Below are 27,361 nucleotides of genomic sequence, written 5' to 3'. Positions count from 1 at the left end.
GAAATATCCCTTCCACAATCCTCGTTTCTGAGGAACCAAATAAATATCAGATGTGCAATGTCAGCAGATTTCCATGTACACTATAGAGTCTTCCACACTGGAATGTAAGAGAGTCAATCTGAACAAACCCACATAGACCATAAAGTGACCTGCCCTTTAACATCATTTTATTTTTCATTTGTTTTTATTTTAATTAGGTCTCAATTTATGCTTTAATTAAAATACTTGAAATGCTGTTACAATTGTTTTTTTTGTCATACAGGTTTTCTTAGGCCCAGTTAACATCTTTGTTAGGTCATAAGTAGTGATGAGCGAGTATACTCGTCCGAGCTTGATGCTCGGTCGAGTATTAGCATACTCGGACCGGCTCGTTGCTCGGACGAGTATTTGCCCTGCTCGATAACGAGCATTTAATTAAAAAAAAAAGAAGTGAAGAACAATAAAAAAATACAATTAAAACATTTAATTTAATCGTTTAATTGAAGAAAACAGTGAAATAACACAGTGCAGAATAGATTGCAGATGTTCGGGAACATCTGCGATCTGTTCCGGAGACACGCGTGCAGAACGGTGTTCTCCGCAATAGTATTTGAAGAACAATATGTGTGAAGAACACATTGCAGATGTTTGGCAACATCTGCAAGTTGTTCTCTACACATATTGTTCTTCAAATACTATTGCGGAGAACACCGCTCTGCACGGGTGTCTCCGGAGCAGATCGCAGATGTCCCGGAGACACGCGTGCAGAACGGTGTTCTCCGCAATAGTATTTGAAGAACAATATGTGTGAAGAACAACTTGCAGATGTTTCCAAACATCTGCAAGTTGTTCTCTACACATATTGTTCTTCAAATACTATTGTGGAGAACACCGTTCTGCACGCGTGTCTCCGGAACAGATCGCAGATGTTCCCGAACATCTGCAATCTGTTCTGCACTGTGTTATTTCACTGTGCTCGGTCAGTTTGTAATTTTACTGAAAAATGCTCGGGTCTCCCATTGATTTCAATGGGGCTCGTTACTCGAAACGAGCACTCGAGCATCGGGAAATGTTCGGTTCGAGTAACGAGCACCAAAGCATTTTAGTGCTCGCTCATCTCTAGTCATAAGTTATTTGTGAGCCAAAACCAGATGCTGCACACACAGAAATGGTGCAAGTTTTATGATTTTACATTACCACTGTATAATCACTGGAAACACCTGCATATATGTTCAGTATGTTTGACTGAACCCAAAAATTCCATGATGATAAACCAATTACTATTGCTTACATTTTACATGTCAAATTTCAATAGGGAATTACATCTATTTAGATCATAATAAGCAAACTTACTATACACCTGTACGGTTTTAGGCCCCATTCACATGACCATCATGGGGACGTATAGCTATGGTAATCCGGTACGTGCCTTGCACATGTGGCACTGTACATGGGAAAAGATAGAGCATGCTCTATCTCTCATAGTATGTACAGCAGTGTAGCGCTGTTTCCTATGGAGAGGGGAGGGGGGCAGCACTCATCCTCTCCGGCGCGCCACCGTAGGCACGCCTGGCTATGTGTGTGTAAAGGCACCCTTAGTGTAAAGGTCACTGATATATTACACCTTGTGTTAAGGGTAACCAAAGCTCAGTTCAGCCACAAATTAGGCAGAGGCGTAACGTGAGTGCGTCTCAGGGGACCCACAAGGCACCTTAAGACAATAGTACTAAAACAATGAATTAGGATTAATGGGTCTGGTATGGATTTTACGTTTGCGCCCAGTAGTTTTAAGTTACGCCTCTGACTGCAGTTATTGCCTCAGACACAGATCTTCATCACCATTTTATCTAAAGTATTTCACAACATACTAGTTCATCAATTAGTGGTAGAGGAAATTATAACTGGTGTTGTCATTTCATTCCTTGCCAAATTCCAAACCCTTCTTTTTTCTACTTAACTGAAAAACTTCTTAAAACTTTCCAACTTTTTAGTTTTTGGTAGCTGATAAATAGCCAAGCCACGCATTGCACAGATCCATCTCTATTAGAGCTGATCACCCGACCTGCTTCTCTTGTACACATCCATATCTTCTCACCCTAAAACAACAGAACTTTGTGTTTTTGTTAGTTGTGGGATTATTTCCTTAGTTTCACCCCTGGGTATACCAAAGGGTATATACACCAGTATCTTAAAAACGTGAGAATCCATCAAAGTCTTATCAATAAACCTTGGAGTTTACTCCATTTAAAAAATCTTCTAATTATAATCAAAATCTTTATGATTTTACACATAATAGCACATGAAAAGATTGAAATATACAAGAAGAATTATCAATATGAAGGATACTGTTTAACCAAGTTCCAGCATCCAACTCTTCAGTTGCACTTAAAGTAGATAAATTCTATGAATTTTAAATCCAGAACTGTCTCTTCCATGTCCGCATTAAGATTCAGGTTCTTGAGGTGGCGATAAAGCCTCTACTGAAGATCATCTGTGTATATCATACAAGGGCTTGTTTCCTCACACAGTTCCAGATGTACACTGGAGGCAAACCATTTTTTTGGCCCCCCGCAGTTGTAGTTGAGTGTTGTTCTGTAAATGTTCTTGGCATGTTTTGGGTAGATTATAGTTGTGCTTTGAAATCTCAGTGGCTTGTTTCGTGGCTCAAAAACTAGCTGAGATTTGTAATTCCGCCACGTGCAGTTTGGTGCGGAGATAATAGTTTCACTGAAAGAAGTTACGGTAGGAATTGGTGCATAAAAAACATGGTCTCGAAAATGCTTCTCCGAATCATATTTCACTTCCGAATTGCACCTGAAAATAGAAGTTTGAACAAAGTTAATTTAGTTATATAAATATAATCGACTGACAATGACATCTTCAAAATGTTAAGTCTGAATCGTAATTGATGTAAACTGTATGGTCACACATGGATATACAATGTTCTAGGCTCCTAGAGGCTCAATATATGTTTTCCATGGTGTCGCTGTTCATAACTAATGAAGCATCCAGATGGATTCTCTTGTTCAGGGTAATCATATGCTAGATATGTTAAAAATATGGATATGTACCTCCCTCAATCAGCTGATTGTGGCTGCCTTCAATGTGTGGAAGTGCAAGCAAAGCGCTGCTGTCTGATACATATGATCTACGCAACCTCATGTGTGGAATAGCATCCGGTCAGCCAATAAATTAGTGGTAACTCACATATAGATAAGGGGTGCACGTAGATGTGGATCAAAGTTGTCAGAATCCAATTGTAGATAAACTAGAAAATATCAGCAGTAATGCAGGATGAAGAATTAAATCAAAAGTCTTCCTTTATTCATCAGAGGTACGGTGCGATGTTTAATAAAAATGTATCTTTATACAAATACCTCTGATGAATAAAGGAAGACTTTAATATAATACTTCATCCTGGAGTGCTGCTGATATTTTCTACATTATGATACATATGACCTATCACAGGAATATATGCTGGAAAAGCTTAAAGGACAACTACCACCAGGATGAAGGATTGTAAACCAAGCACATTGACATACAAGTGTTTGCTCCCTCGGCAGGATCTGCTCTTCTTTTGGCGTCTTATGCCCTGGTCTTTACAAAAAAAAAAGGGCTTTCAAAATTACGCAAATAGGACCCTCAGGATCATTTACATCATTTTTAAAGCCCATTTTTCTTAAAAACAAGTGCATAAGAAGCCAGTATGTCAGTGTTCTTGGTTTACCAACCTTCATCCTGGTGGTAGATATTCTTTAACTGGGTTTTTTCCATGAAAGACAATTCTCAAATTTCAATCCCCTAGTGATGTTTACACAATAAAGATCATTTTACTTCAGTTTTATTGCTGTTTTAGCTCCTATCACTCACCACCCACGCAAAATCCCAGGGTGTGGGCAGTGACTCTCTAAGCAGACATATTATGATTCATCTAGTTCTGTTAGCTAAAAATGTGGTTAGATCATCTGGGTACTGGATAATATACACTTTCATCTGGCTTCTGAACATTGTACTAGTATCTGACACATAGAAAGAGAGATCAGACAGATCAGAGATGATGAGATCCATGACATGCCTATTGCACACAATGACACAGTCAGCTAGCCTACATCTTTGCTATTCCACAGCACACTAGATCTTCTGTGCCTTCCTGCTGTCCCTCCCCAGATAAAGAACTTATCTGTCTGTAGCTTGTAGTTCTTATGCTGCTGCCGGCAGGAACTCATTGTCTGTGTATCACATAAGGAAATTGGTGTATGTGTCAGTGAGAGATCCGTCCTGGACTGCAGGTGGGCAGGAATAGAGTGCAAGGAGCAGAGAGAGAATCTCAACTCCATGGCTGTTACACAGAAATACAAGATGGCAACTGAAATTGTGTACACCAGGACTGATAGAGACTGGTTGGACTTATATCTGTGAAATGCTGTATTTTGATTATTAACAGTGAATTAGAGAATGTGTTATTTTGTTATCCTGAGAAACTTGTCTTCGTGGGAATACCCCCTTTAAGGTTGGATCATGAAGTTAAAGGACATCTACTACTAGGTTGAAGGATTGTAAACCAAGCACATTGACATACTGGTGTGTGCCCCTCTACCAGGGTCTGCTTTTCTTTTAGCTTCTTATTCTCTGGTTTTTACAGAAAAAGGATTTTCAAATTTTGAAAATCAGCCTGATTCATAGGTTTAAGTGGAGCCTGGAGCCCCTTAGCCTAATTTGCATAATTTTAAAAGCCTTTTTATTCTTATAAACAAGGACATGATAAGCTTAAATTTTTCACAGGGAACTTAGGATGACATTTTATAAAAGCCAAAAAGTAATTAAAAATTACCTGATTTCCTGGACTGGCTCTGGATTAACTTCTATACTTTCCCCAAACACAACTGGGTGCATCCTTGGTCGTGCCTCTGGAGGAGAGTTGTTAAGCAGTAGGTATGGTATCTGCAGAGGGGAAAAATGATATATTCTACTGAATTCTTCCATAAAGTATATATAAGTATTTTCTGTAGATGTATTACTAGGAGTAGGGAAACAAAATATCTCGCTGGGACGCCAAGGTTTTAAATCCATGGGTAAACCCATTCCAGTCTAGTATAAAACAATACACACAATTACATGATGACCCATAGAACATGTGCTGATACTGTTCATTGTACAAGTACCTTCAGCTTTTCCTTCCTCACATTTAAGGCTGCAAAACCCATGTTTAATTGTAGCCTGGTAACATGGCAATTGTGGCACATCTATGCTGTTTTTTAAATTACGTTTTCTTATTCTACCTTCCATACCCCTGCTTTTACCTCAGGTCTTTCTAGAAATAAAAAGAGATGATTGCACGTACTGCATGCATAGTCACCTCCCCCCTGAAGTATATGGAGAATGGAGTGGACAAGAGAGTTTCTGGACCACTATTCAGATTCAGGCGAGGCTCCTAGACGTTAATAAGATTAAGGCTACATTCACACGGCCAGAATGGGGGCTGTGATCTGGCCACACAATTTGCAGCAAGATCACATCCATCAAAGAGGTCTATGGTACCTGGTGACCTAGCCACTGGGCTGTCTATGGAGTGGACCTCCTACACCCAGCCGTGTGCTATGTCCAGGTTCCAGCCTCAGTGAGCACATGGTCATGTGCATGTAGCCTTAGATGATACTATTCCTCAATCACTTTCCTTATAACAGTTTGCATAAGTATGTATGTAGAGTCTAGTGACTGCTTTCATATCTTTCTATAGTTTGATCATAGTTCACAGACTTAAAGGGGGTTTTCAGGATTACAAGCCTGTTGTTAAGACAGGTCCTGAATATAAGATTTGTGAAAGTGTCCATAGAAGCCCAGCTGACTAAAAAGGTACTCACTTTATCATTTAAAAAAATGGATTTCCGGTCTGGGGGGGGGGGTTATAAGAACATTAAAAAAGGAGAGACCGGAAAAAAAGACCGGCACTCCCACCCCGACAATGCACATTGAAAGTGATGCTGGAGCAGGAGCCTGGCTGTGGTCAGACAGTAACGCCTGCCTCTGTAGTCAGTGGTATGCTACTGACGGACAGTGCAGTGGGACAAGGGGAGCACCAAGGGATATGAGCATATGGGGCAGATTTATCAAGCAGTCTGAAAGTCAGAATATTTCCAGTTGCCCATGGCAACCAATCACAGCTCAGCTTTCATTTCACCAGTGCTCATGAATATTTTAAAGGGGAGCTGTGATTGGTTGCCATGGGCAATTGGAAATATTCTGACTTTCAGACTGCTTGATAAATCTGCCCCTATGTGTTTTATTCTTAAGATAGTCCTCTTAGGTTTGATATAAATTCTTTTAGTTTCAACATAACTTTATGGATCAAGAAGTAAAAAGATGCCTTACAATAGAACCGGCGGGAAGTGATAGACAGAGAGCTGCTGTACTTGGAACAGCCACTACCAAAAGTATTGAGCTGCCCTTGGTAAACAATGGGAGTCTCTTTACAGTACATAGGGGCCTCTTCATAGTATAGTATATGAGGCTGAAAAAGACGCAAGTCCATCTAGTCCAACCTTTAAGAATTAAATAAATGTTTTATCCCCCTAACCCGTGATATTTTTGCTCTCCAGAAAGGCATCCAGGCCTCTCTTGAACATGTACATAGAGTCGGCCATAACAACCTCCTGCGGCAGAGAGTTCCATAGTCTCACTGCTCTTACAGTAAAGAACCTTTGTCTATGTTGATGGTAAAATCGCCTCTCCTCTAGGCGTAGAGGATGCCCCCTTGTCCTGGTCACAGGCCTTGGTATGAAAAGATCTTTGGAGAGATCCTTGTACTGTCCGTTCAGGTATTTGTACATTGTAATGAGGTCTCCCCTCAGCCGTCTTTTTTCTAAACTGAATAATCCCAATTTTTGTAATCTGTCATTGTATTTTAGTCCCCCATTCCCCTAATAATATTGGTTGCTCTCCTCTGCACCTGTTCCAGTTCTACAAGGTCCTTTTTATACACTGGTTCCCAAAACTGTACACAATATTCCATGTGTCATCTAACCCGTGATTTGTAAAAGGGCAAAACTGCATCCATATCATGAGAATCTATTCCTCTCTTGATACATCCCATAATTTTATTTGCTTTGGCAACAGCTGCCTGGCTCTGGTCACTAAAATTTAGTTTACCACCAAAATCCCCAAGTCTTTTTCAGCTGTAGTCTTACCGGGGGTGTATGCCATCTGGCCCCATTGATTTGTCTTAGTGGTTGTAAGGGGGCGCGGTACTTCTTCCTGTGTTAGGCACCATTCACACAAACGTATGGGACATGAATATACAGCCGACATATATATGGCGTATATATACGTCCTCCATTCACTTTTATGTCCTCACAGCGACTTACGGGAACGATACGGTACCGCTCCGTAGCCCGTAGAAAGATAGGACATGTCTTATCTTTTTATGGAATAGGGTGCCGTGCGTTGTGTATTCCTATGGAGAGGAATACTGCGCTCATCCCCTGCTCCTCTCCGCAGCGCCAATGTATGGCTGACGTACTATGGTATGGTGGGCATACATCGTGTGAATGTAGCCTTAAACTAGGGGATTTTCCTGGGTAAAGACAGTCAAGAAGGCGACATTCAGTAGATTCACCTTTTTCTTGTTTCTCTTATGATTTTCCCATATAGTATGTGCTTATCACAGGCCTTTTAAAGAATATTTATGAAAAAATCATATTTTTTTAGGTACTTTTGTCTTTAAGAACATTGTCCCAGTTTATGCCTATAGGTCCACCCTGAAAATTTGCCCTCCTAAAGTTTAGAGTGTTTGTTGCCGCTCCACTAACGCTTCAGCTACATATATGATTAGGAGCCAAAAGTCCATGAATGCTCAAGAAATCCATTTAATGAGGCTGGCAGTATTTGTAGGGTTACAGTTAGTGCCAGTGACCTAGATGATCAAAATTTCACACCTAGTAATGCTGGTTCTTCTAGATGTAAACCAGAACATTTTCAGTGAGCTAACACTTCCCAGTTACAAGACAAGCAGTAGCAGCTTAGTTTAATGACAGACGCTATTCCAAATAACTGTAAGCATAAATTCCAGACTACCTTCATATATTCTGTGACAGCTTGAGTAATATCTTAGTATCCTCAAGCCAAAATCATAAAAAATACACTCAAGCAGCCAAGTCTTTGTTGCTTACTGCTCTCAAGAATACTTATTTACCTGTGTTTTTCAACCACTTACTTACTACTTTATGTGGTAAAAAAGGGGAAGTCTTTATCTTAAAGACTACCCCAACAGTCATGTTTGCTTCCATTTCTTTCAGAAATAATATATACTGTATGTGTATTGAAGTATATCTATAGGATAATGCAGTTTGGATGCAGCTCATTTCTATGTATAGAAGATACCTCTATAATGCATTATATATACAGTACATATTCAGTACCAGTTGGATACAGTGAGAAGTGATTACAGTGTATGTGTGTCTTTTCTGTCAGCTTTCAATCTGAAGTTTCAGGACCTTTGGGGGGCCTTCAAAGATCCAGAAATGGCTCTTATGTACATGTGTATTAAGAGCAGGAACAGATGAAAGTGGATTTCATGGGCCCTTCTCTGTATAACATTTAGTGGGTGGTAGGGGTAGCCATGTGCCCCCTAGAAGGCTTGGCTTTAGTATTTAAAATGTGGTGCTATTAGTTTGTGGTATCTACAGATGTTTACATGCACTGGTTTCAGAAACTGAAAGGAGGAAAGCCTAAAGTAAAATTGTATTTAAGGTACACACCCAGATATGAAACATTTTCTCCAACATTGTGGTGGTAAGGGACTAATGGATATCAACTCTTCTGATTTACTTGATGTGGGCATAATGCTTATCCTATTTGATAGTAACTTCTGGCTTTGAAAATGGATGTATAGTGATGCTATAAGAGCTATTATAATGAACAAGCTCTAATCTTCTTGTTCTTTGCGGATGGAAAAAAGCCTAAAGCCTGGGCACTTCCCACATCTGCAGTTCAGAAATTAGAACCAGGCAAACATGTTTTAGCATTTCCCGTTTGTAGACCTCGTCATATAAATGGCCTCCAGCCTATCTTGCAAAACATCCTTACAAATGAAAGCAGTGTTTTATGTTGACTTGGCTTCTGAAGAAGGAAATGCCACCAGAATTATTATTTGTATTCCTAGGTTTTCTACAAAAACATCTTGCCACAGTTTGAGGTGGTAATTGATAGAAATATAAGGTCTTAAGTGTGATAAATTAAGCCAAAAGCTGAAGAGCAAACATAACCCATATGTAAAAAATTATTAAATATATATACAGAGAGAGAACTGCTTTCTCTTCCTGTTCCCAGTCTCTTGATTTCAATGAATAGTAACTGTCACAGCGTGTAACCTTATATTAGTAACCAATAGAAGCATAGAAATAGTCTCAGTCATCACAACTGTGACCATTAAACTGCTTCCTTTGAACATATCTGTCACATAAGTGCAGAAGGGTCATAATTTGTGTAGTGGGTTACCTGCCATGTATAGTGTAGTAGGTGACCTCACCAAAATTGGTTTGCCAGATTTTGGAACATATACCACCAAATATTTTTAAAAACTTGGTCATGAGATATAAGGGCCCTTTTTTCTATACAAATTCTATACAAGGCCCCCAGCAATAATGTACTGTTATAATTCTGATATTCATATAGAGAAGAGACATCTCATGGGTCCAGATGTAACACCTCTCTTCACCTGTCTTAACCACAGACAAACCAGAATCAATTTTCAACCATTGAGCCACCAAGAATCAGGTATTGTTTCTTCTATCAGGCCACAAAAGGATCAGGTCATTGGTTTTGCTTTACTCAAATATACAAATCACTTTAGACTATGTGTAGCCTGTTTCAGCACCATACGGATTGCTCATCTGTACACATTATACTGCATCATAGAATATAGCATTTTATATGTGAAAGTCGAAGGCAAGAAATACATTCAGCCAAAAAAAACTCTGCATGAAAACCCTCAGTGCATATTTGCATACTGTTATTCTCAATTTAAAATCAGCATGGTTTATGGAGCTGCCAGACTTCTTTATAGCGGGCAATGAGACTGCTGGTGACAGCCAAGAAAGCAAAAGTCTTGGCACAAAAAATTCACTTTCCAACCAGAATGGAACTGAAGCTCTTGCACAGTGTCACATTTCTCCTGAAATCAGCAATACACCTCAAAAGATTTTACGTTTATGCCTGTTGGCCTTTCTCTTGTTACAAGAGAACACACAAAAAGTCTCTTTGTTGTCGCTGTGTATAAACCAGGACAAAGAAATAAATTGTGCGTGAACCTATATATATGTATATATATATATACAGTATATATATTATTAATTTTGGAGAAATACAAACCCCGACTACAGAGAGCTGCCTTTACACAGTAGTTACAATTAGATGGTTTTCTCTTCCTGTGAAAGTTCTATTTCCAATTTTTATTTCCAACAAGCGTTTTTAGCAAGGCTCCATACCTTCTGCTGTCCTGCATATAAGTAACCAAGCACTATATGTACTCACCATAATTCATCTCACACAAATGCTGTTTATAATACAATTAAAGTTTTTGTCTATACAGCCCTTTAGCGTATATACATTTCCAACAGATTGCTCTTTGGACTACTGTAACATAGATGCAAATGGCACCGTGTGGGAAATGCCATGTTGGACCCATGTACCTCCGGTATAATCAGTGCTAGCGGTGGCCGTATCAATACAAAATCATTTTTTAACTGGACAGAAATTTTGCCAATTGGTGTCTAAGTAGTTATACAATTGTCATGTCTTTCAGGGAGCAACACGTGCCTTCAGCTATTACTTACTTTGGTATCTGAGATTATCAGAGAAAATTGGTAAGAAATTTTCGCCAGATATCGGTAACAAATCTAATCCACAATGGCAAAAAAATCAATCCAGAAATGTGCAGAAATTAAGTTATAGAAGGAAATGACACACTTTTGTATTTTGTACAAAAGCCTTTGTCGGTGATGGCAGGAGGCGTAGAGTCTAACACTGAAGTCAAGAATGCCACCTTTACTGTACTTGATGGTCCTGTGTCCAGATCATATGTACTGAAGTCCGGTGAATTATGTCAACTGTTAGGATCAGTGGATCCTCTGGACCACAGCGGGAGATGGAACTAGCCAACACCCGGGACCGGAGCCTAGCGGCACCTGGTATTCACCAGAGCCTGCCGCAAAGCGGGTTGGACTTGCTGCGGCAGAATACCACTAGGTCGTCCCCAGGTGTGACTAGCCCCCGGTGGCAGCCGAAGTTGAGGTACCTTAGAGGATGACAATCTCGTAGTCAGGTCCAGGCACAGTGTCAGAGATGCAACGTCAAGTCCAAGTACGGGGTCAGCAACAGGAGGTCCAGGCAGGTGGGAACGGGAACACAGGCACACGGAACACAGCAACACGGAGGAACTTAGGTAACACGGCAACACAGGACTCAGGAGTGGGTACACACAGGAACGCAGGAATACACAGGAAAGTAGGAATACTCGCTTTCTCTAAGGCAATGAGGCACAAAGATCCGGCAGGGGACACAGGAAGAGGCAGGATTCTTAAAGGTGAGGTGTTCAGCCAGTGCACCAATTAGCGGTGCGCTGGCCCTTTAAACCTTCGGCAGGAGCCACGTGCATGCCCTAGGAGGCGGGGACGCGTGCACGGCAGTCCGGGGAAGAGCAGGAGCCGGGAGAGGTAAGTGAGGAGACCGGGCTGCAGCGGGGGCACACGGGGGAGCACAGATGCGCGATCCGAGACAGGGATCGCGGGAGCACCAGTGACATCAACTACTTGGGAAGAGGTGTTGAATGGCATGGAGTGCTTGATTTCAATGTTTAACTCTCTGACTCCCTGACTTTATACATCTGGCTTATGTCTCTCTTCAAAGTTGATTTGAAAGAAACATGACCTAGAGGTGTTCAAGTGCAGCATACTAGTGGTAGTGGTTTATTAGGTGAATTTCTGATGACAGCTTCCCTTTAATATGTACACTATGATTATGCCCTAATAAGCAGATTTAATTACTTCTATCACAAAAACAGAAAAAAAGTAAACTTTGATACAATGCTATAATATGTATGCATGGTTACCTCTCACTGTTGTCAGCAGAATATAGGCCAATATTTAAATAAACTTGATTCGTCTGTCACTTATTTGCTGTAACTCAAGTTAACTGTAAGCATGAAATATTAGAGAGAGCTTAAAAAGCACATCTGTAAGGCCTGGTGTGTATTCCACTGTACTAAATGTAATTAAGTTCAACACATTTTGTGAGCTACAACAGTAGAGGCAAGGGTTAAGTAAAAGGCTTTTGGCAATATAGAGATGGCTGTTCCAATAGAAACAATCATTGTCGTTTGATACCAATAATAAAACGTATCATTCTGCTGGAACAAGATGTCAATAGTGCCACTAAAAGCGGGGCTGCTTTCCTTATTTACCTTGGAATATTCTGTGTGTTACAGCTTCGAACAGCCTATTTATGCAAACATTGCTAAGTGAGCAATGTTTGAACAATGACGTTTGTGTTGGATTAGAAAATAATGCTTCTAATATCAAATGAATATATTTTTCATCTAATAAATGTGTACTATAGGTTGATAGCCCCTTTTGTATAGGTAAGTATGTTTACAATAATCAAATATAGACAAAGGCCTTGACATTCAATATATCAATTATCCACCATTTAGGAAACATGGTGAATTAGAAATTGAAAGTGAATTGGTCCATAGAAGAAAAATTATTATTTATTGATGATTTTTTAAATACCGGTAAGTGATAAAATTATAATTAACATTGGTTATTTCACATTGGTCAACAGATGCCCGTACAACAAACTTCATTCTCCCAGTTTTCTATCAAACTAGCAGAACTTTCATGCTGGAAGAGCCAAAATAGCCAGCCATTACACTGAGACCAATGAGAAAAAGGTGATAGAGAACTGACAGAGTGTGCAGCTGATTATCTGAGAAAAGAGGGTTCTGACCATCTATAAATTACAGATATGTACTTAGCCAAAACCATACCCCAATTTTATGGTGGTGGTCAAAAACAGGAACGAAAAGATTTAGCAATGAATAAATAATATTCTTACTAAACATCTGCTGGGAAAATATGTGGGTGTCCACTACCAACCTTTGCCCGTATTACTCAAATATGTGCACATAAAAGATAGCACAAAGAGTAAACCTGATATCAGGAAAGGTCATGCAATAGAGTAAAAACCAGTGGGAGCTTATTGTACAACATAAGTTCTTCCAATGATGACAGACCTCTTGTAGGCAGTGAGGGACTGCTTTCCATTTGGACATTCAGAACAATTAATTGTAGATTCTACTGTATTACATTCTCTAGTGGATCACCCCAAGCCTTTCAAACCCCAAGATATAGAGAACCATAGATTTCTCTGCAGTGACTGCTCTAGGGGAAATACATGATCGCTTGACAATTATTTTAATGAATGGCTAAACATGGGTTGGATCCACTATAGGAAGGGCTTTAGCGATTTAACTGGGCAAAGGGAAGGTAAAAATATAAAGCCCATGGCTTACAGTTTACCCCTTTAGATCAAACCAAAGGAAACCAGTGGGTTAACTCACAGCCAAAGCAGTCGTGTGCATGAAACATAACACCTATATTACCAGTGACTTCCTATGGCAAGAAGAAAAGAAAAAAGGGGAGGGGTGATAAAACTGTCTAGTGCAGATCATCTCCTGGTGAGTAGTGATCCTATATGTAATAGAGAAGGCAGGTTGCTCACTTTTTGGCATTGTGTCTGAAGGCACAACTTTGATATTCACGTGTGGATAGTCACTGCTGTGTCTGTTCTGTAAGGGATAATCCTGCGGTTCACTTCGAGAGATCCATATGTATGACTCCAGATGAAGATCCATAAAAACGAATGCTTGTTTTGAAGGAGCTAGGTTTATCACATAAACATCAACATGATCCGGATAAGCACAGTATTACAACTCTGTATCTCGGGGTTGTTATTGTTGTTATTTTTTGGTATCATGCTTATTTTAAGGGATCTGTGTTAATTTTCTGTAGACAGTGTGGGGCTATTCATGCATGTCACTTACATTCTGGAGCAAATTGGCATTGGTGTTGCACTCCTTAATGGAAGCCTCGCTAACCCTGATATCCCCTGGTTTGTTTCCTGTTTATAGAGCAGGATTCTTTGCCTCTTAAAATGTTATTCTTCACAAAGTGTGGGATGTTGTCTTATTTTGCCAATTTATCACATTGAGGAATATGATACATGTCTTCATACCAGCTTAAGAACAGCGTGTAATAGTGTACTGTGATTGTTGTATCAATCCAATTTACTTGATAAACAATGCAATCCATTGTATTGTATACTTCCTCAGGTCTAATCTGCTAAATCTTTCTCAGATATGTATATACCTTTCTCCATTAGCATATAACCTCCTTTTTGGGAAGGAAGTAAAATCGGAATTCATTACAATAAATTAGCAGTTAAAAAAAGCTACAAATAACATATACATATAAAAGCAAAGCAGTTCTCCTTTGTTTTGTGATTTATCCATTGTCTTTTTTTATGGTTCTTCATCTGGAGTCAAACTTCGCTTCTCTATATTGACTTCCCAATCTGCTTGGTGCACCCCATGTTTTCAGGTACATGGATGTTTGTACATTTCACCTTTTAACCAGAAAGAAGTATGGTATACTCACTTTATATCTGAATAGGTCTAGGGCTCTGTCCTGCCAATGTCAGAAATATATTTATATATGGGAAAAACCTGCATATGGTGTAGGATATCACAGACATTTGTGCTGCTGCTTTATGCTATGTTCATGCTGATATTTCCTTTCCGATGTTATGAACTATCGAAGGAGATTATAGTTTTTTCTCTATTAACAGATACAGATGGAAAACAAATGGGAGGAATTTATGCATAGTGGGCCAGAGCTTTATGTTATCCCCATCTCTAAAATTGCACTGGATATACAAAAAGGCTCTGGCATCTTAGTATATCAGGTGAACTGTTGCAGACTATAGCTATTTCCCAGCATGTTCCATTCTACATCCATCCACCCCCAATTGGCGTGGAGGTGGCATGGGGGGAAGATCGCAATTCTTGCAGTAAATTTAGGAATTGCAACTTTTTTACTTCTTGTACGCCAGTACAAGCCTTGATAAATCCCCTCAATAGTTCTTTTCAATATCCTTTTTTATTTGAGAAAATAAATAACACAGACCGCAGCATTATCGTTTACATAAAAAGGGAAAACACGGGTGCAATTATTTAGTTTTTTATCCATAGTTATGGGATTTTGCAATTGTAACATAGGATAAGTTGATAGAAAAATGCCTGGATGAATATTTTACAATAAATCATTAGCTATGAGGAGTCCAAGGACTTATTTTTAGCATATACAATATTTTCATTTATTACCATTAAAGCCATCATGCAATTATGAAAACTTTATAAATGACATGGAACCACAAGTTCTGAATATAGTACATTTCTCTCGTTTGAAATGTGATGTATATACTTGTATATTGGTAAGACCGATTACAAGAAATACCACTACGACCACTACAATGGCATATATCATCATGAATAGAAATATATAAATAGCTCAAACACAGACATCACTTCATATCAGGTTGCAGTTTTAAAGTTAGGCTGTAAACAAGACTTGGCTCCGTGAGGTCTAGCGCAGAGGCACCTGTCATAACTTAACTATCTCCTTTAAAGAAAGAGATTGACACGGAAAGAGGATCCTTCATATGTGGAATTCTGAGCTTATAGTTTTCCTCCTGACTTTACACAGGAGTATTCGCTGTGGATTAAAGCTACATAAAGAAAATAATCATTTGCTTTTCTCTGCTGCCTTGGCTTCTGTTTATTGCCAGGCCATAATGCCAATGTTTTAAGTCTGGAAAATAGAAGCAGCCAGCAGATGGAGACATAAGCCGTCCAGCAGAATCTGCCCTGGGGTGTACACAGGCATTTATCAATCCATCACAATCACTTGGTGCATTTAACACTGTAGACTCAGACTTTGCTGGCGTATAACATCAACCTTGGTAGAGTGATACATTTTGCTCATTGACAAGTTAATCCAAAGGTGATTTTGGAAATTTTAAATATGAGCTAGGAGTCTTTCACAAAGCGTAGATGGAAATATCATGTTGGATTCCGGCATTGGTACTGTCTGGTCTAATGCTGGATGAATTCAGGAGTTTAGGGTCTGATTGGATCTTATCTGTTTGGGGGTTAATTGACTTCTGTGGGTTTAGGCTGTGCTCTGAATGAATGTAAGGGGGTAGGATAGTTATTAGGTCTAAATAAATTTAAGAATTTTATTTAGGGTCTGAAATTTAAAGCCAGTAGGCAACTGGTAGATATGACTTTTATAGTTTTATATCATTCTGGCCATTTAAAATTTTCCAAGATTTTGATTCAAAAATATCAAAAAATACTCAGTATGTTGACATATATGTTGCCATAAACTTGCATTGCAGTAAAAAAATAAATAAATAAACTAGCCTTCTAAATCCTCTGCTTAGCATAGCCAAGCAATTCTAACCAACCTGAACTTCAACATTTTACAAAAGGATTTTTTTGGCTGCTCTATTGCTTATAATGTTATTTTTGAATCATTAATGGTTAGGCCATACTTTTTTTTTAATTTAAGAGGAACACAATTTTGCCTTTTACATGCAGCTGGTAAATGTTCACATCGAAGTGGGCAGTTTTCTATGGTGTCTGGCCTTTTAGCATTGACATTGAGAGTGGAGTGGAACATCTCATCCCATTAAGATAAGATTTAGCTTACAGCTGTCAAATACTCGCCAGCTTTTATGGAAGGCTCTCACAACTCTTGTAGTAATAATGTTTGAGTATTCACTGTGTGAACAATTTGTGAAGATTGTGTCAGCATGCACTTTCTACTCTTCCACTGAGATCGAATGGAGTCTACCAGCCCTAAAAATCAACCCCACATAAATTTTTTAATAACATTTTATAAACATTCCAGATGAATCTTTCCTGTTTTCCAGCAGTCTCTAATTTTAGAGATTTTAACACTATTGACAGTGATCAAACAATCAATTCTTTAAGTATAATGTGGCCGTGTGCACCATTACTTTCTATTGGCTCATACCCACGGCCATTGCATGCTCCGCCGTCGGAGAGTTGACTTCCCGTGCTGCAAATTATAGAGCATGTCCTATTCCTGCCCATATTTGCGGCCCAGGTAGTCATTTTCTATTGACAACGGTGCTGTGAGAGGATCTCACATGCTGATGTCAAACGGGCCACAAAGAAGGGATCACGTGCATAATGTAAAAGTTGATGTTCTTAAAGAAGGAAACATGGGCTAATATAAGGATGTAGGTTATTTTACATCCACAATGTGCAAGTATCTACCATCCAGTACTACCTTAATTGGTTAAATCTGGTAAACCAGTAAAATGGCCATAGTGTCAAAACCTTATAAATGTGAATGTATACCAAACATTAGCTCATCTTGTCTGATCCCACAGAAAACCTAATGTAGAACAAAAGATGGCTGACATTTTTATCAGGTGTGTGCCCCTATGGCAGGATCTGCACTTTTTTTTAATCTTTTTTAACTCTTCTTTTGGTTTTTTAAAAAAAAGGCTTTTACAACTATGCAAGGGGCTCATAGGTGTTAATGAAGGCTGGAGCCCCTCAGGCTCATTTGCATAATTTTTAAAGCCTTTTTGTTTTCTTAAATACAAGGGTATAGAAAGCTTATAGAAGATCCGATACTGCCAGAGGGGGCACACACCAGTATGTCAGTGCGCTTGGTTTACAATCCTTCATTACACTTCATGCATGTAGGACATAAACTGTGTGTTGGTAACATCTAGATATCTTAGATGTAATGTGATGAGGATCTTTTAAATAATATATTGACTTTAAAGCAGTTTTATTACACTGAACTACAACAGACCTTTCCACAAATGTGATAAAGCTACAGGATATAACCAGCAGCAGGCAAGACAAGTGATGGAAATGTCATCAGAGTAGATTTAATATATCACATGTCGTGCCATCATGATTGCATTCTTTTCATATTTTCACCTCATGCTTCCTGTTTCTTTACTATTTCCAGTGACACTGCTTATAGAAAGCCAATGAAAAAGATATACACCATCATCCCCTCACAGGAGGTCATCATGTAGGACATCATACTATTGAACACACATTCGGTGCATTGTTTCTACATTTTACAACAAACCAAGACTAGGAGTCCAAAATAAAGAAATCTTTCCATGCTACTTTCTATCTGTAGGATCCACTCCTGGTTTTTGACCAGTATTGTCTTAGATGGACAACACAAAATAGATTCTAACTAGAGATGAACAGACCCGAACTTCCCGCTCCCCACGCTACCCAGACATATTGCTGGAATGGCTGCCAAACAACACCCCTAGCAATTAGCCATGGCTTTGACTGGCCAGGGGTATCCTCCTGGCCAATCCCAGCCATGGGATGTAGCTAGGAAGGTTAATTTGCCAGATTGGCAGCCAATTGGGCAATAAGTCCAGGTCACGCGGGGAACACTTGAACCTGAACCGGATGGGGGTTATACAGTGCAGGGGGGCATTATACAGTGTGGGGGGGTTATACATTTAGTAGGGGAATTATACAGTGCGGGGGGATGGGCATTATACAGTGTGGGGGCAGTCCGGGTGTGAGTAGGGGCATTATACAGAGAAGGAGGGGGGGGGGGTATTTTAACACAAACCATTGTACTGTGCAAGCAAACGCACTGACACACACTACATTCATACACAGAGCAGGAAGCAGCTCAATGTTGCCGAGTGCCGATGCCTCTTTCCTCAGACTGCAGGCTGCCTCCCGCCTGTCTCCTCTGCTTTGGGTCATGTGACTGGAATCTGTCCTGAGTACCTGAGCTCCGGTCACATTATCCCTCTATCGGGCCGGGAGCTACGGCAGTGACATGAAGAAGCTGCAGCTCAGCTCAGACAGAGATTTGAGATGCTTGAGATATTTTCAAGGGGTAAAAGTGCCTCTAAATGCATCAGGGGCATGTAGAGGCATAAAACTGTCTAATATAACTGTGCGCTGTCTTACTTTGTGCCATTGATAAATCAATTCCATTGTTCCAGATACATTGTGGTGTGTTGCAGAGAAACTGAAACATGAAAATTTGATCTAATCTGTGTTTTGTTTCTCCTAGAAACCCTTCTGAGCAAGCCATACCTGTACAGTCTTTTTCTAATTCAGCTGTCAATGAGAGCATATCAGATAATATTGTATATCATACTGGATACCACAGATCAACTAACTTGTCTAGCTGTCCATAAGAGTACTCTACTGCCAACACAGGAGTATGCTACACAGATACATCCCAGGCACAATCATGTCCCATGTGCCTTGTATTAAATAACCATCTCCTTTTTATCTCAGACATAAGGGATATCTGTAAGAAATTACCAGTAACCAGGCCTTTAATGGAGGCCACAGAGGGTCTTCTAATGGACTTCATTAACCAATTTATTTGTACATTCTGAAAGGAATAAAAACACCTCCGCTGCTTTATTCTAGTTAACCCAGTAAGAGATAGATATACATTTAAAGCCCAAGGACTGTTTAGCCCAAAAAAGGACAGATATTATCCAATATTGTTTTAAAAAAAAGGAATATATATTTATTCAATTTCGTCAACTCATTTGAAGTTTATAAATTATTATATTTTATTAAAACTTATTTATATTTTTGTCACATCAAAATGCTTGCTTTCTCTGTCTGGTTGAGTGTGTTTGTGGTGGCTTCTTTCAAAGCCTGTTGGTATGATGCTATAAAATTGTGACAAGCAGCGGGTTGTGAACCCACTATGCTATCCAACTGGTCTGACTTTGGGCCACACAGTAAGGTCGTCATCCCTGGACCTCTCCGGTATTCACCCTTTTGCCTCTATACAGGGATCTGGACTTCGCTGCTCTAAAGAAACTGAAGCATGGCCGGGCACAGCAGCTGAAGGTAAGTCTTCAACGGGGAACGTGACAAGGGGTGGAACCCGTCGCCAGTGTTACAAAACAAAAAAATAATACCCACTTTACCAATCGCCTGCTGCTGCTTCTTTTTCCCACCAATGAATGGTTGGTTGAATGGACATGTCAATACATCATATGACCACTGCAGCTATACAGGTGACTTCAGTGGTGTTGACATGTTGTTCAGTAGGGAGATGGTAGAAAGTTCCACAAAGTAAACTATCACTGTAGCCCTCCACTGATCGGGGCAGAGTGTGTCTATGGAAGACTCTCCTCAGTGCAAGACATATGTAAAAGCCTGCCTGCAGTTTGCGAGAAAAAAAAAAATTAAGGACTCCCAGATTATGAGAAATAATATACTCTGGTTTGATGAGATGATGTTAATTCCAAACGGTATGTGTGGAGAAAACCAGGCACTGCTCATCACCTGCCAAATACAATCCCAACAGTGATACATGGTGGTGGCAGCATCCTGCTTTGGGGTGTTTTTAGCTGCAGGGACAGGACAACTGGTTGCAATTGAAGGAAAGATGAATGCGGGCAAGTACAGAGATATCCTAAATGAAAACTTTTCCATAGTACTCTAGACCTCAGACTGGGCTAAAGGTTCACCTCCCAACAAGACAATGACCCTAACCACACAGCTAAAATAAAGCAGTGGCTTCAGAACATCTCTGTCATCATTTTTGACTGGCCCAGCCACAACATCTCTGTAGAGACTTGAAAATCAACGTTTACCATCCAACCTGTGGGAACTGGAGAGGATCTGCAAGAAAAAATGGCAGAGGATCCCCAAATCCAGGTGTGAAAACATGTTCCCAAGAAGACTCATGGCTGTACTAGCTCAAAGGCAGCTTTGACTCAATACTAAGTAAAGGGCCTGAATACTTATGACAATATGATATTTTAGTTTTTGTTGTTTAATAAATTAGCAAAAATACCCACATTTCTATTTTAGTTTTCTGTCAAGATGGGGTGCAGAGTGCACATTAATGTGCAAAATAAAAACCTTTGAGATCTTAATTGGCTACAATGAAAACAAATAGTGAAAAATTTTAAGTTATCTGAATACTTTCTGTACCCACTGTATCTATGCTGTCTGTTGTAATCATGGATGGAGTCCTGCCATCAAATACATAGACAGAAAAAGTATAATAGTATCTATGGAGCAGACGGGGAATACGAAACCAGGTAATGTCTGAAAGAACTCCGCTTTTCCAAATGACCTTGCATCAAGTATCTTGTACTCATCCCGAGCCTGTATTCTTGTGCCCGTCAACAATTCTGCTTGGACTATAGTAGTTGATAATCTTCTTGACAGACAAGTCTGTCCTGTCTCATGAAGTCTCTATCACAGTTGTAGTCCTTAGTCTTACAATTTAACAATGGATTATCATAAAAAGGAGGAGGTTGCTCTCAGCCCTGGGGACGGTCAAACTGCTCTACAGGGGATGGAAAATGGACACCAAGTTGATGAATGACCTTAAGAAAGCACCAGGAAGCTCTTTTTTAATTGAATCAGTTATTATTTATTATTATTATTAAGGTGGCATGCACATTATATAGTTAATCTTGGCATACATAATATAAGGCTGTGGGTGTTCTCTTTTTTACAGGTCTTGAACATGCCAGACTGCAAATATGCATTACTTGTGTCCTGCTTCTGTAATTACACTGTATACAAAGTATTAACACTAAGCTCTTCACATTCATCCTTGTGTCCCAGACAAATGAATAATAGGAACAAATGTGTTCTTCATCAATACAAGAAACAGCACAATGTGCACAGACATAACAGAAGACAGGTTCTGGTCTGGAGCATCCAAATAACTATTTTTGTACATTTCAGGGAGAAGTTATGACAGGGGGAAAAAACCAAAGGATTAGTAAACCACTTATTTTTTACACTAAAACCTCAAGTGCATTCTATGGCGCACATTAAACCCCACCCTGTGATCATTAAGATGCTCTAATAGGGTGTAAACACAATGGAAGACAAGTGAAAATGAACATGAACAAGTTATCACAAGTCACATCCTCAGACAAGGGGAATAAAGGAATGTAAGTGCACTCAAATAAGCAGTTTAGCTATGAAAGTAGGCAAAAGGTACATACCACTTTTCCCTCCTTGGTATCCTTCTTACAGGCATATCCAGGGTACTGTGTTGGTGTAATGCTGCCCTCAGCTCTGCTCTCAGTAATGCCAGGAGACATAGAATAGAAAGGAGGACTGGGGCTTGGTGGGAGGCCAGAATCCGGACTATCCAATAACCCTTCCCGGTTCTTGTCCTTTAAACTTTCTTCCATACCTTGTAAATTCAGATGTCCTACCATGTCGGGCAGAGTCTCGTTTTACTCCCAGGAAAACCTGATCCGATGTCTGTTTATTTCTTCCACACGTTGGATTCACAGATCAGACACAATTCAGGGATCTTCCCACTGTGTAGATACAGACCACCCTAAGATCTGGCCCTAGGTTAAGAATAAATTATTATTAAAAACTGAAATATTATATTGCCACCAGTGTTTATACAGTATATATTTGTCAGATCTATAGAAGCCATAGTCCCTCTGTAAAGCAATGCCCCCCCCCCCAAAGAGTAGTATGTAAAACTTCTCTTCTGTAAACTATTTGGTTATCTAATCTGCCACCAAATGATTTGGCTCTGACCATGAATGAAACAGATTCCCTGAAATAGACAGCTAGAGTTCAAAGCCATAGAAATTCCCTTTCTAAATTCTTTTCTCCTAGATCCATGTGACAGTTGTGAAGGTGCCACGAAGGAGGACTCTACGTTATCTACTTTATCTGTCTAACAAATATGCAATCACAATATGCCATCTATATTGCTCTGGATTCTTAAATCTTAAAATTTCTGTATTGGTGCCAGTGCCAGAAGCCCTACAGGGCCTGAAATTGAAGCGAACAATTCATACATTGTCCTAGTCATCTGCAGTTACAGCACATCTTTACTCAACAGCAAGCCCTACCCATGCAGAAGATGCTCTTTACTCTATACTATGGTTTGTTTCCACTTCTATGTCACACACATCATTGTATTCTTGTTGTTGTGGTCTGCAGGCTTGGTCTGCTGCTATAGAACTAGCATCTAGTCCCATAGGCACTGTTCTTCTACTAATAACACCCATATTCACAGTGATCAAGGAAACAAGGTTTTCAGATTCCCAGTGTGAATAAAGTGACTATTGGAGTGATGATCACTTGTGCACTATCTATGAATTAACTCTGTGAACGCTGTTCTTGTGATCAGTGCGGTAAGTGTTTTAATTATTTATTGTACAAAGTACATGGTAGTTTTTTACACTCTGGGACAAAATTATTGCCAATGAAAAGTCCATTCTCATAGTTACCATAGGTTGGTTACTTGTACATAAGCAAATTTGGTCCAACAAACTTTCTCCTTGTGTGCAGGCTTTATCTCTTGAATGTAGAACTACTGAACTGAACTCACATGCTAAGTTCAGTTCAGCATTTCTGTTCTCACATCTGTAAATCTCTTGGAGTAGGTTTATTGAACCAAACTCACTTGTTTACAACCGGCCTTAATCAGATTTTTGTTATTATCTCACAGATGCTTTTGGCAAAGGAAGGCAGCATTCTGATTGGTTTGTGTAGGCAAGTTTTCCATCTATCTTGTTCTTCTTAATGTAATCTGCAATGGAAACTGCTAAAAAATCTGAAAAACCAAGAAGGCTTTTTTTCATCCAGGAAATAATGGACCCTACAACATTAGCCCAATAGACCCCATTATTGTCGATAGAATCTTTTGCTTACTGTTGGTATTCATTATTTCCCAATTCCATTCATTTCTGTCAATTTAGTTTTAACATTTTGAGATTTAGTTTGAACTGAAATAACAGACTGAACATTGTAGATACTAAACTTCTAAACCCCTTCATGAATGGGGTTTCACATTTCTGATGCTCATTTGTTCTTCTTACGGTGCGCCAAATACATTAAGGCTGTGGGCCACTATGTAAAATCACAGGAAACAACACCTAGCACCAAAAATAATAAGTTACACTGAAAATGTTGACTTTTAAAATTAAAAACACACAGAGGGGGAAAAAACAAATGTAAAAGAAAAATTCACAAATCAAAAATCATATTTAAATGTTATGCTTGATCTAACAGACTAGATAAATATTTGTAGTGGAGTAAAACCCATGAATGAAAGTGAGTCTTTCAGTGCCTGAATCCCAATTAAAATCTAGTGAAAATGTAAAATTTATGTAAATTAGTTGTGTCATTCCTGCTGTGCACTCATTTCTTTTATTTCTATACCTAAGGAAGATATAAGGTATTGGGACTTATTTACTAAGGGTCCGCGGGCGCACTTTCGACGTTTTCACGATTTGCGCCACTGGGACAGGAGTTTAACTGGGGATTGTGTCACATGTGATCGGATTGTGGCGCGGCTGCGCCTGCTTTCATGCGACAGAAATAAGGGGGGGCGTGCCGTTGGACGATCTGACTGATTTGGACTGAGCGAGGGATTTAACTTTCAAATTGTGTTGCAATACAATGCACTTACATGCACCAGGAAGAAGATGGTAAACTCTGGCAGGCCTGAGCGGTGAAGCGACACATGCAGGATACCGGGCGATCAATCTTAGTGAATCACGGCAGATGTGTATTCCGGTCTGACAATGCACTTTCGGGGTTTGCGTCAGGACAGGTAAGTAAATGTGGTCCATTGTGTTACAATGGGAAGCTGGATGGTGATGGGCAGCACAGAATGAAAACAGGAGCCCCGGCAGACATGGACCAACCCCCAAAGCCTCACCAAGACCCATCGCTACACTACTTTCAGCCAGATCTAACTTGACAAAAGTCGGGATGACCGAAACGCAGTAATTTTTCATCTGTTACTTAAATTGTCTCTTTATCCTTATACTATGATGAAGGCTGTAATGTGGGAAATAGTCACCAAAATAAAATAAGAAAAAGAGAATATACAATGTGTGTGCCATGTTTTCTGAATAGAACCACCCCCAGTGCATCAAGAAGCTTAAATATGTGTGTAAAGATAAAAGCACAAATTTAATATGAGATAGTAGATAATTGGGAAACACTAAAGAGATTCATAAAAAGTGCCAAAGTGTTGTTTATAACTGAAGCCCCCAGGAATTTTGGGGCACATGAATCTTCCATTCAAACATTGGCTCCCTAAAATATTGATGATGTGGGGTGCCATGAGGAGATTTATCACTGGCAGGGCAAGAATTTGCAATTAAACTATCAAAAATGCCACCTCCGCGCCATGGGGGCGGGGAGGGGGCGTAGAGGGGCGCAGTGGCCGCTGGAGAGGGTGGGCATGAATTCTTTTGAAAAAACAGAGAACTTTTCATCCGTTGGTTTTTACGCAAAACTACACCAGGTTGGACCTGATGTAGCTTTGCCCAGCTGTCATATATATACGTCGGCGCAGAAGCTACCATTCATTTCAATAGGTAAAGCGGTTCATGAAAATGGGCCTGCACGCCTGATCTACAGAAAAAAATTGTGCACACTCATTTTAGAAATTAACTTATCTTGCAGAAAAATTTTCAAATAATTAAAGCCAATATGTAAAGTACTTTATACCAAAATAAAGTGAATTATTCAATTGTCCAGATTATTCGGACCTTACAGTAAATCATAAAAGATATATAATTTACCTAAACATTCTACAGACCTATACATATATATATATATATACATGATTCTATGAACTTATCAAGAATATTAACATATCATGTAACGATTGAGTAGTGTCCATGAATTGTGGCCATATTTGCAGTGATATTACAGCAGGAAGGGCTCACTGCATAAGTGCTGAAGGAACATGGGGGAGGGTGAGACAGTGTAACAGTCTGTAAAGTCAGATTATAGGGGGGCTAGGAAAGCCCTCAGGCTCAATAGCATAATTTTAAAAGCTGATTTTAGATAGGAGGAGACCATGGATAACAAATGTAAGATGATTACTACAGTCATATTGTCCATGGTTTATCATTCTAGATTTTGATGATACTTTTTCTTCAATACACTGTTCTAAAAAAATTGACTCCTTTGTTTTTAGTGTATCACATGTCTGTATCTTTAGGAAGTCTACAAGTAACAAAAGCTGGAAAATCACTATATTCATTTAAAAAGAACTCTGCTATTCCCAAATAACTGGCTTTTCCCACTCAATTGTTTTAAAGGTATATGTTATAGGTGAGTCTGGTGATGCAGGTGCCTTTACCAAGAGGAGATCCAGGGGATGCTACTGTGCCAAGCCAGTAAGAGGTTAATGCGGTCTAATATCTCTAGGACTGGTAACCTGAGCTTGTGCAATGTTAGGGAAGTAGTGTACTGTAAATATAGGTAGACCAAATGGGAATTCCAGCCCGGGATCAATGCCCCCATTCTACTCTTTAACACAAACTGCCTTTACAGTACATCAATTCAAACCATATGAAAAAGAATATCATTGCAGCCATTGCTTAACTCATTCTCTCCCAGAACCGCTACAGTTCAGGCGTTCATACACATTAAGGGAACATCTGTGTTTAATATATTTTTAATAGGAGTAATCCTTTACAGAGGTGACGGGTGTCAGTAGACCTCATAGGACTCTGTCAGGTTGATGGCTACATCTGTCTCTCTGACATGTATATGGTCACCTCTGTATAAGGACAGGGGACTGGAAAGCATCTGATCACAGGATAGACGTGTCCCCAAAGCGTCGTCCTGTACTGCAGATGTCTTGTACCTGAGAACCAATATAAGGCAGTGATAATACGTTTAACCTGTTATCTGCCTGCATCAGCAACATATACAAAATAACCATTTAACTCTCTCCCTGCCAACACAACAAGTCCATACTGCAATAGTCCTGCAGGACCCCTTACTTACTAACCAAGCAGAGCTGACTGTGTCTGTACAGTCCATCTGCCATCTCTGTGACTGCAGGGATCAATGTATCAGCTATGTTAGAGCTCCCTCAGCTCTGCTATATCACTCTACAGAACATCATAGGCAGCACAATGCAGAAAAGCGGGAAATATGAGTGGCACAGAATAAGCAGAGACTGGATGAGAGGGTACAGGGCACTTACTAGGCTCTGGCTTGTCCCTGCATCCAGGCGGTAGAGATCCTTCCAGGCTGCTAGAGCGAGTGCTCCCTGGAGCTGCTGCTCTCAGATCTGGAGGGAATCCAGCCCCATCCACTACAGGGCTGAGGGAGGGACAGAGGTGGAGGCAGCACAGCTGATCTGCAAATGTCAAAGTGGCCTGTGCAGAGGCGCCTGTCACCAGCTGAGGCGGGCAGGGGGTACCCACACTGCCTGCATCCTGCCTG

The 27,361-nt window shown here is 39.8% G+C and overlaps 1 protein-coding gene across 1 annotated transcript; it reads right to left on the bottom strand.

Moving 5' to 3' along the window:
• Positions 1 to 1,107: 1,107 nt before the first annotated feature.
• RFLNA (refilin A) lies at positions 1,108 to 27,361 on the bottom strand. Its single transcript, XM_072144330.1, has 4 exons — positions 27,120 to 27,361; positions 22,132 to 22,488; positions 4,811 to 4,920; positions 1,108 to 2,793 (listed from the first exon to the last, which is right to left on the bottom strand). The coding sequence occupies exons 2-4, from the start codon at positions 22,348 to 22,350 to the stop codon at positions 2,457 to 2,459; spliced, it is 666 nt and encodes a 221-aa protein (XP_072000431.1). The 5' UTR covers positions 22,351 to 22,488; positions 27,120 to 27,361; the 3' UTR covers positions 1,108 to 2,456.

Source organism: Engystomops pustulosus, chromosome 1 (assembly GCF_040894005.1).
Source record: "Engystomops pustulosus chromosome 1, aEngPut4.maternal, whole genome shotgun sequence".
NCBI classification, from domain to species: Eukaryota; Metazoa; Chordata; class Amphibia; order Anura; family Leptodactylidae; genus Engystomops; species Engystomops pustulosus.
Note: the sequence above shows the minus strand (reverse complement) of the source record. Positions and strands in the feature narration are given on the sequence as shown.

What these genes read in the sequence shown, in the direction of transcription:
- RFLNA (XM_072144330.1), bottom strand. Translation starts at nt 22,350, where the DNA reads ATGGTAGGACATCTGAATTTACAAGGTATGGAAGAAAGTTTAAAGGAC. An exon ending in ATACCAAGGAGGGAAAAGTG is followed by an intron (nt 4,921 to 22,131) that starts GTATGTACCTTT and finishes TCCCCTCTGCAG; the next exon opens with ATACCATACCTACTGCTTAA. An exon ending in GAGCCAGTCCAGGAAATCAG is followed by an intron (nt 2,794 to 4,810) that starts GTAATTTTTAAT and finishes TTCTATTTTCAG; the next exon opens with GTGCAATTCGGAAGTGAAAT.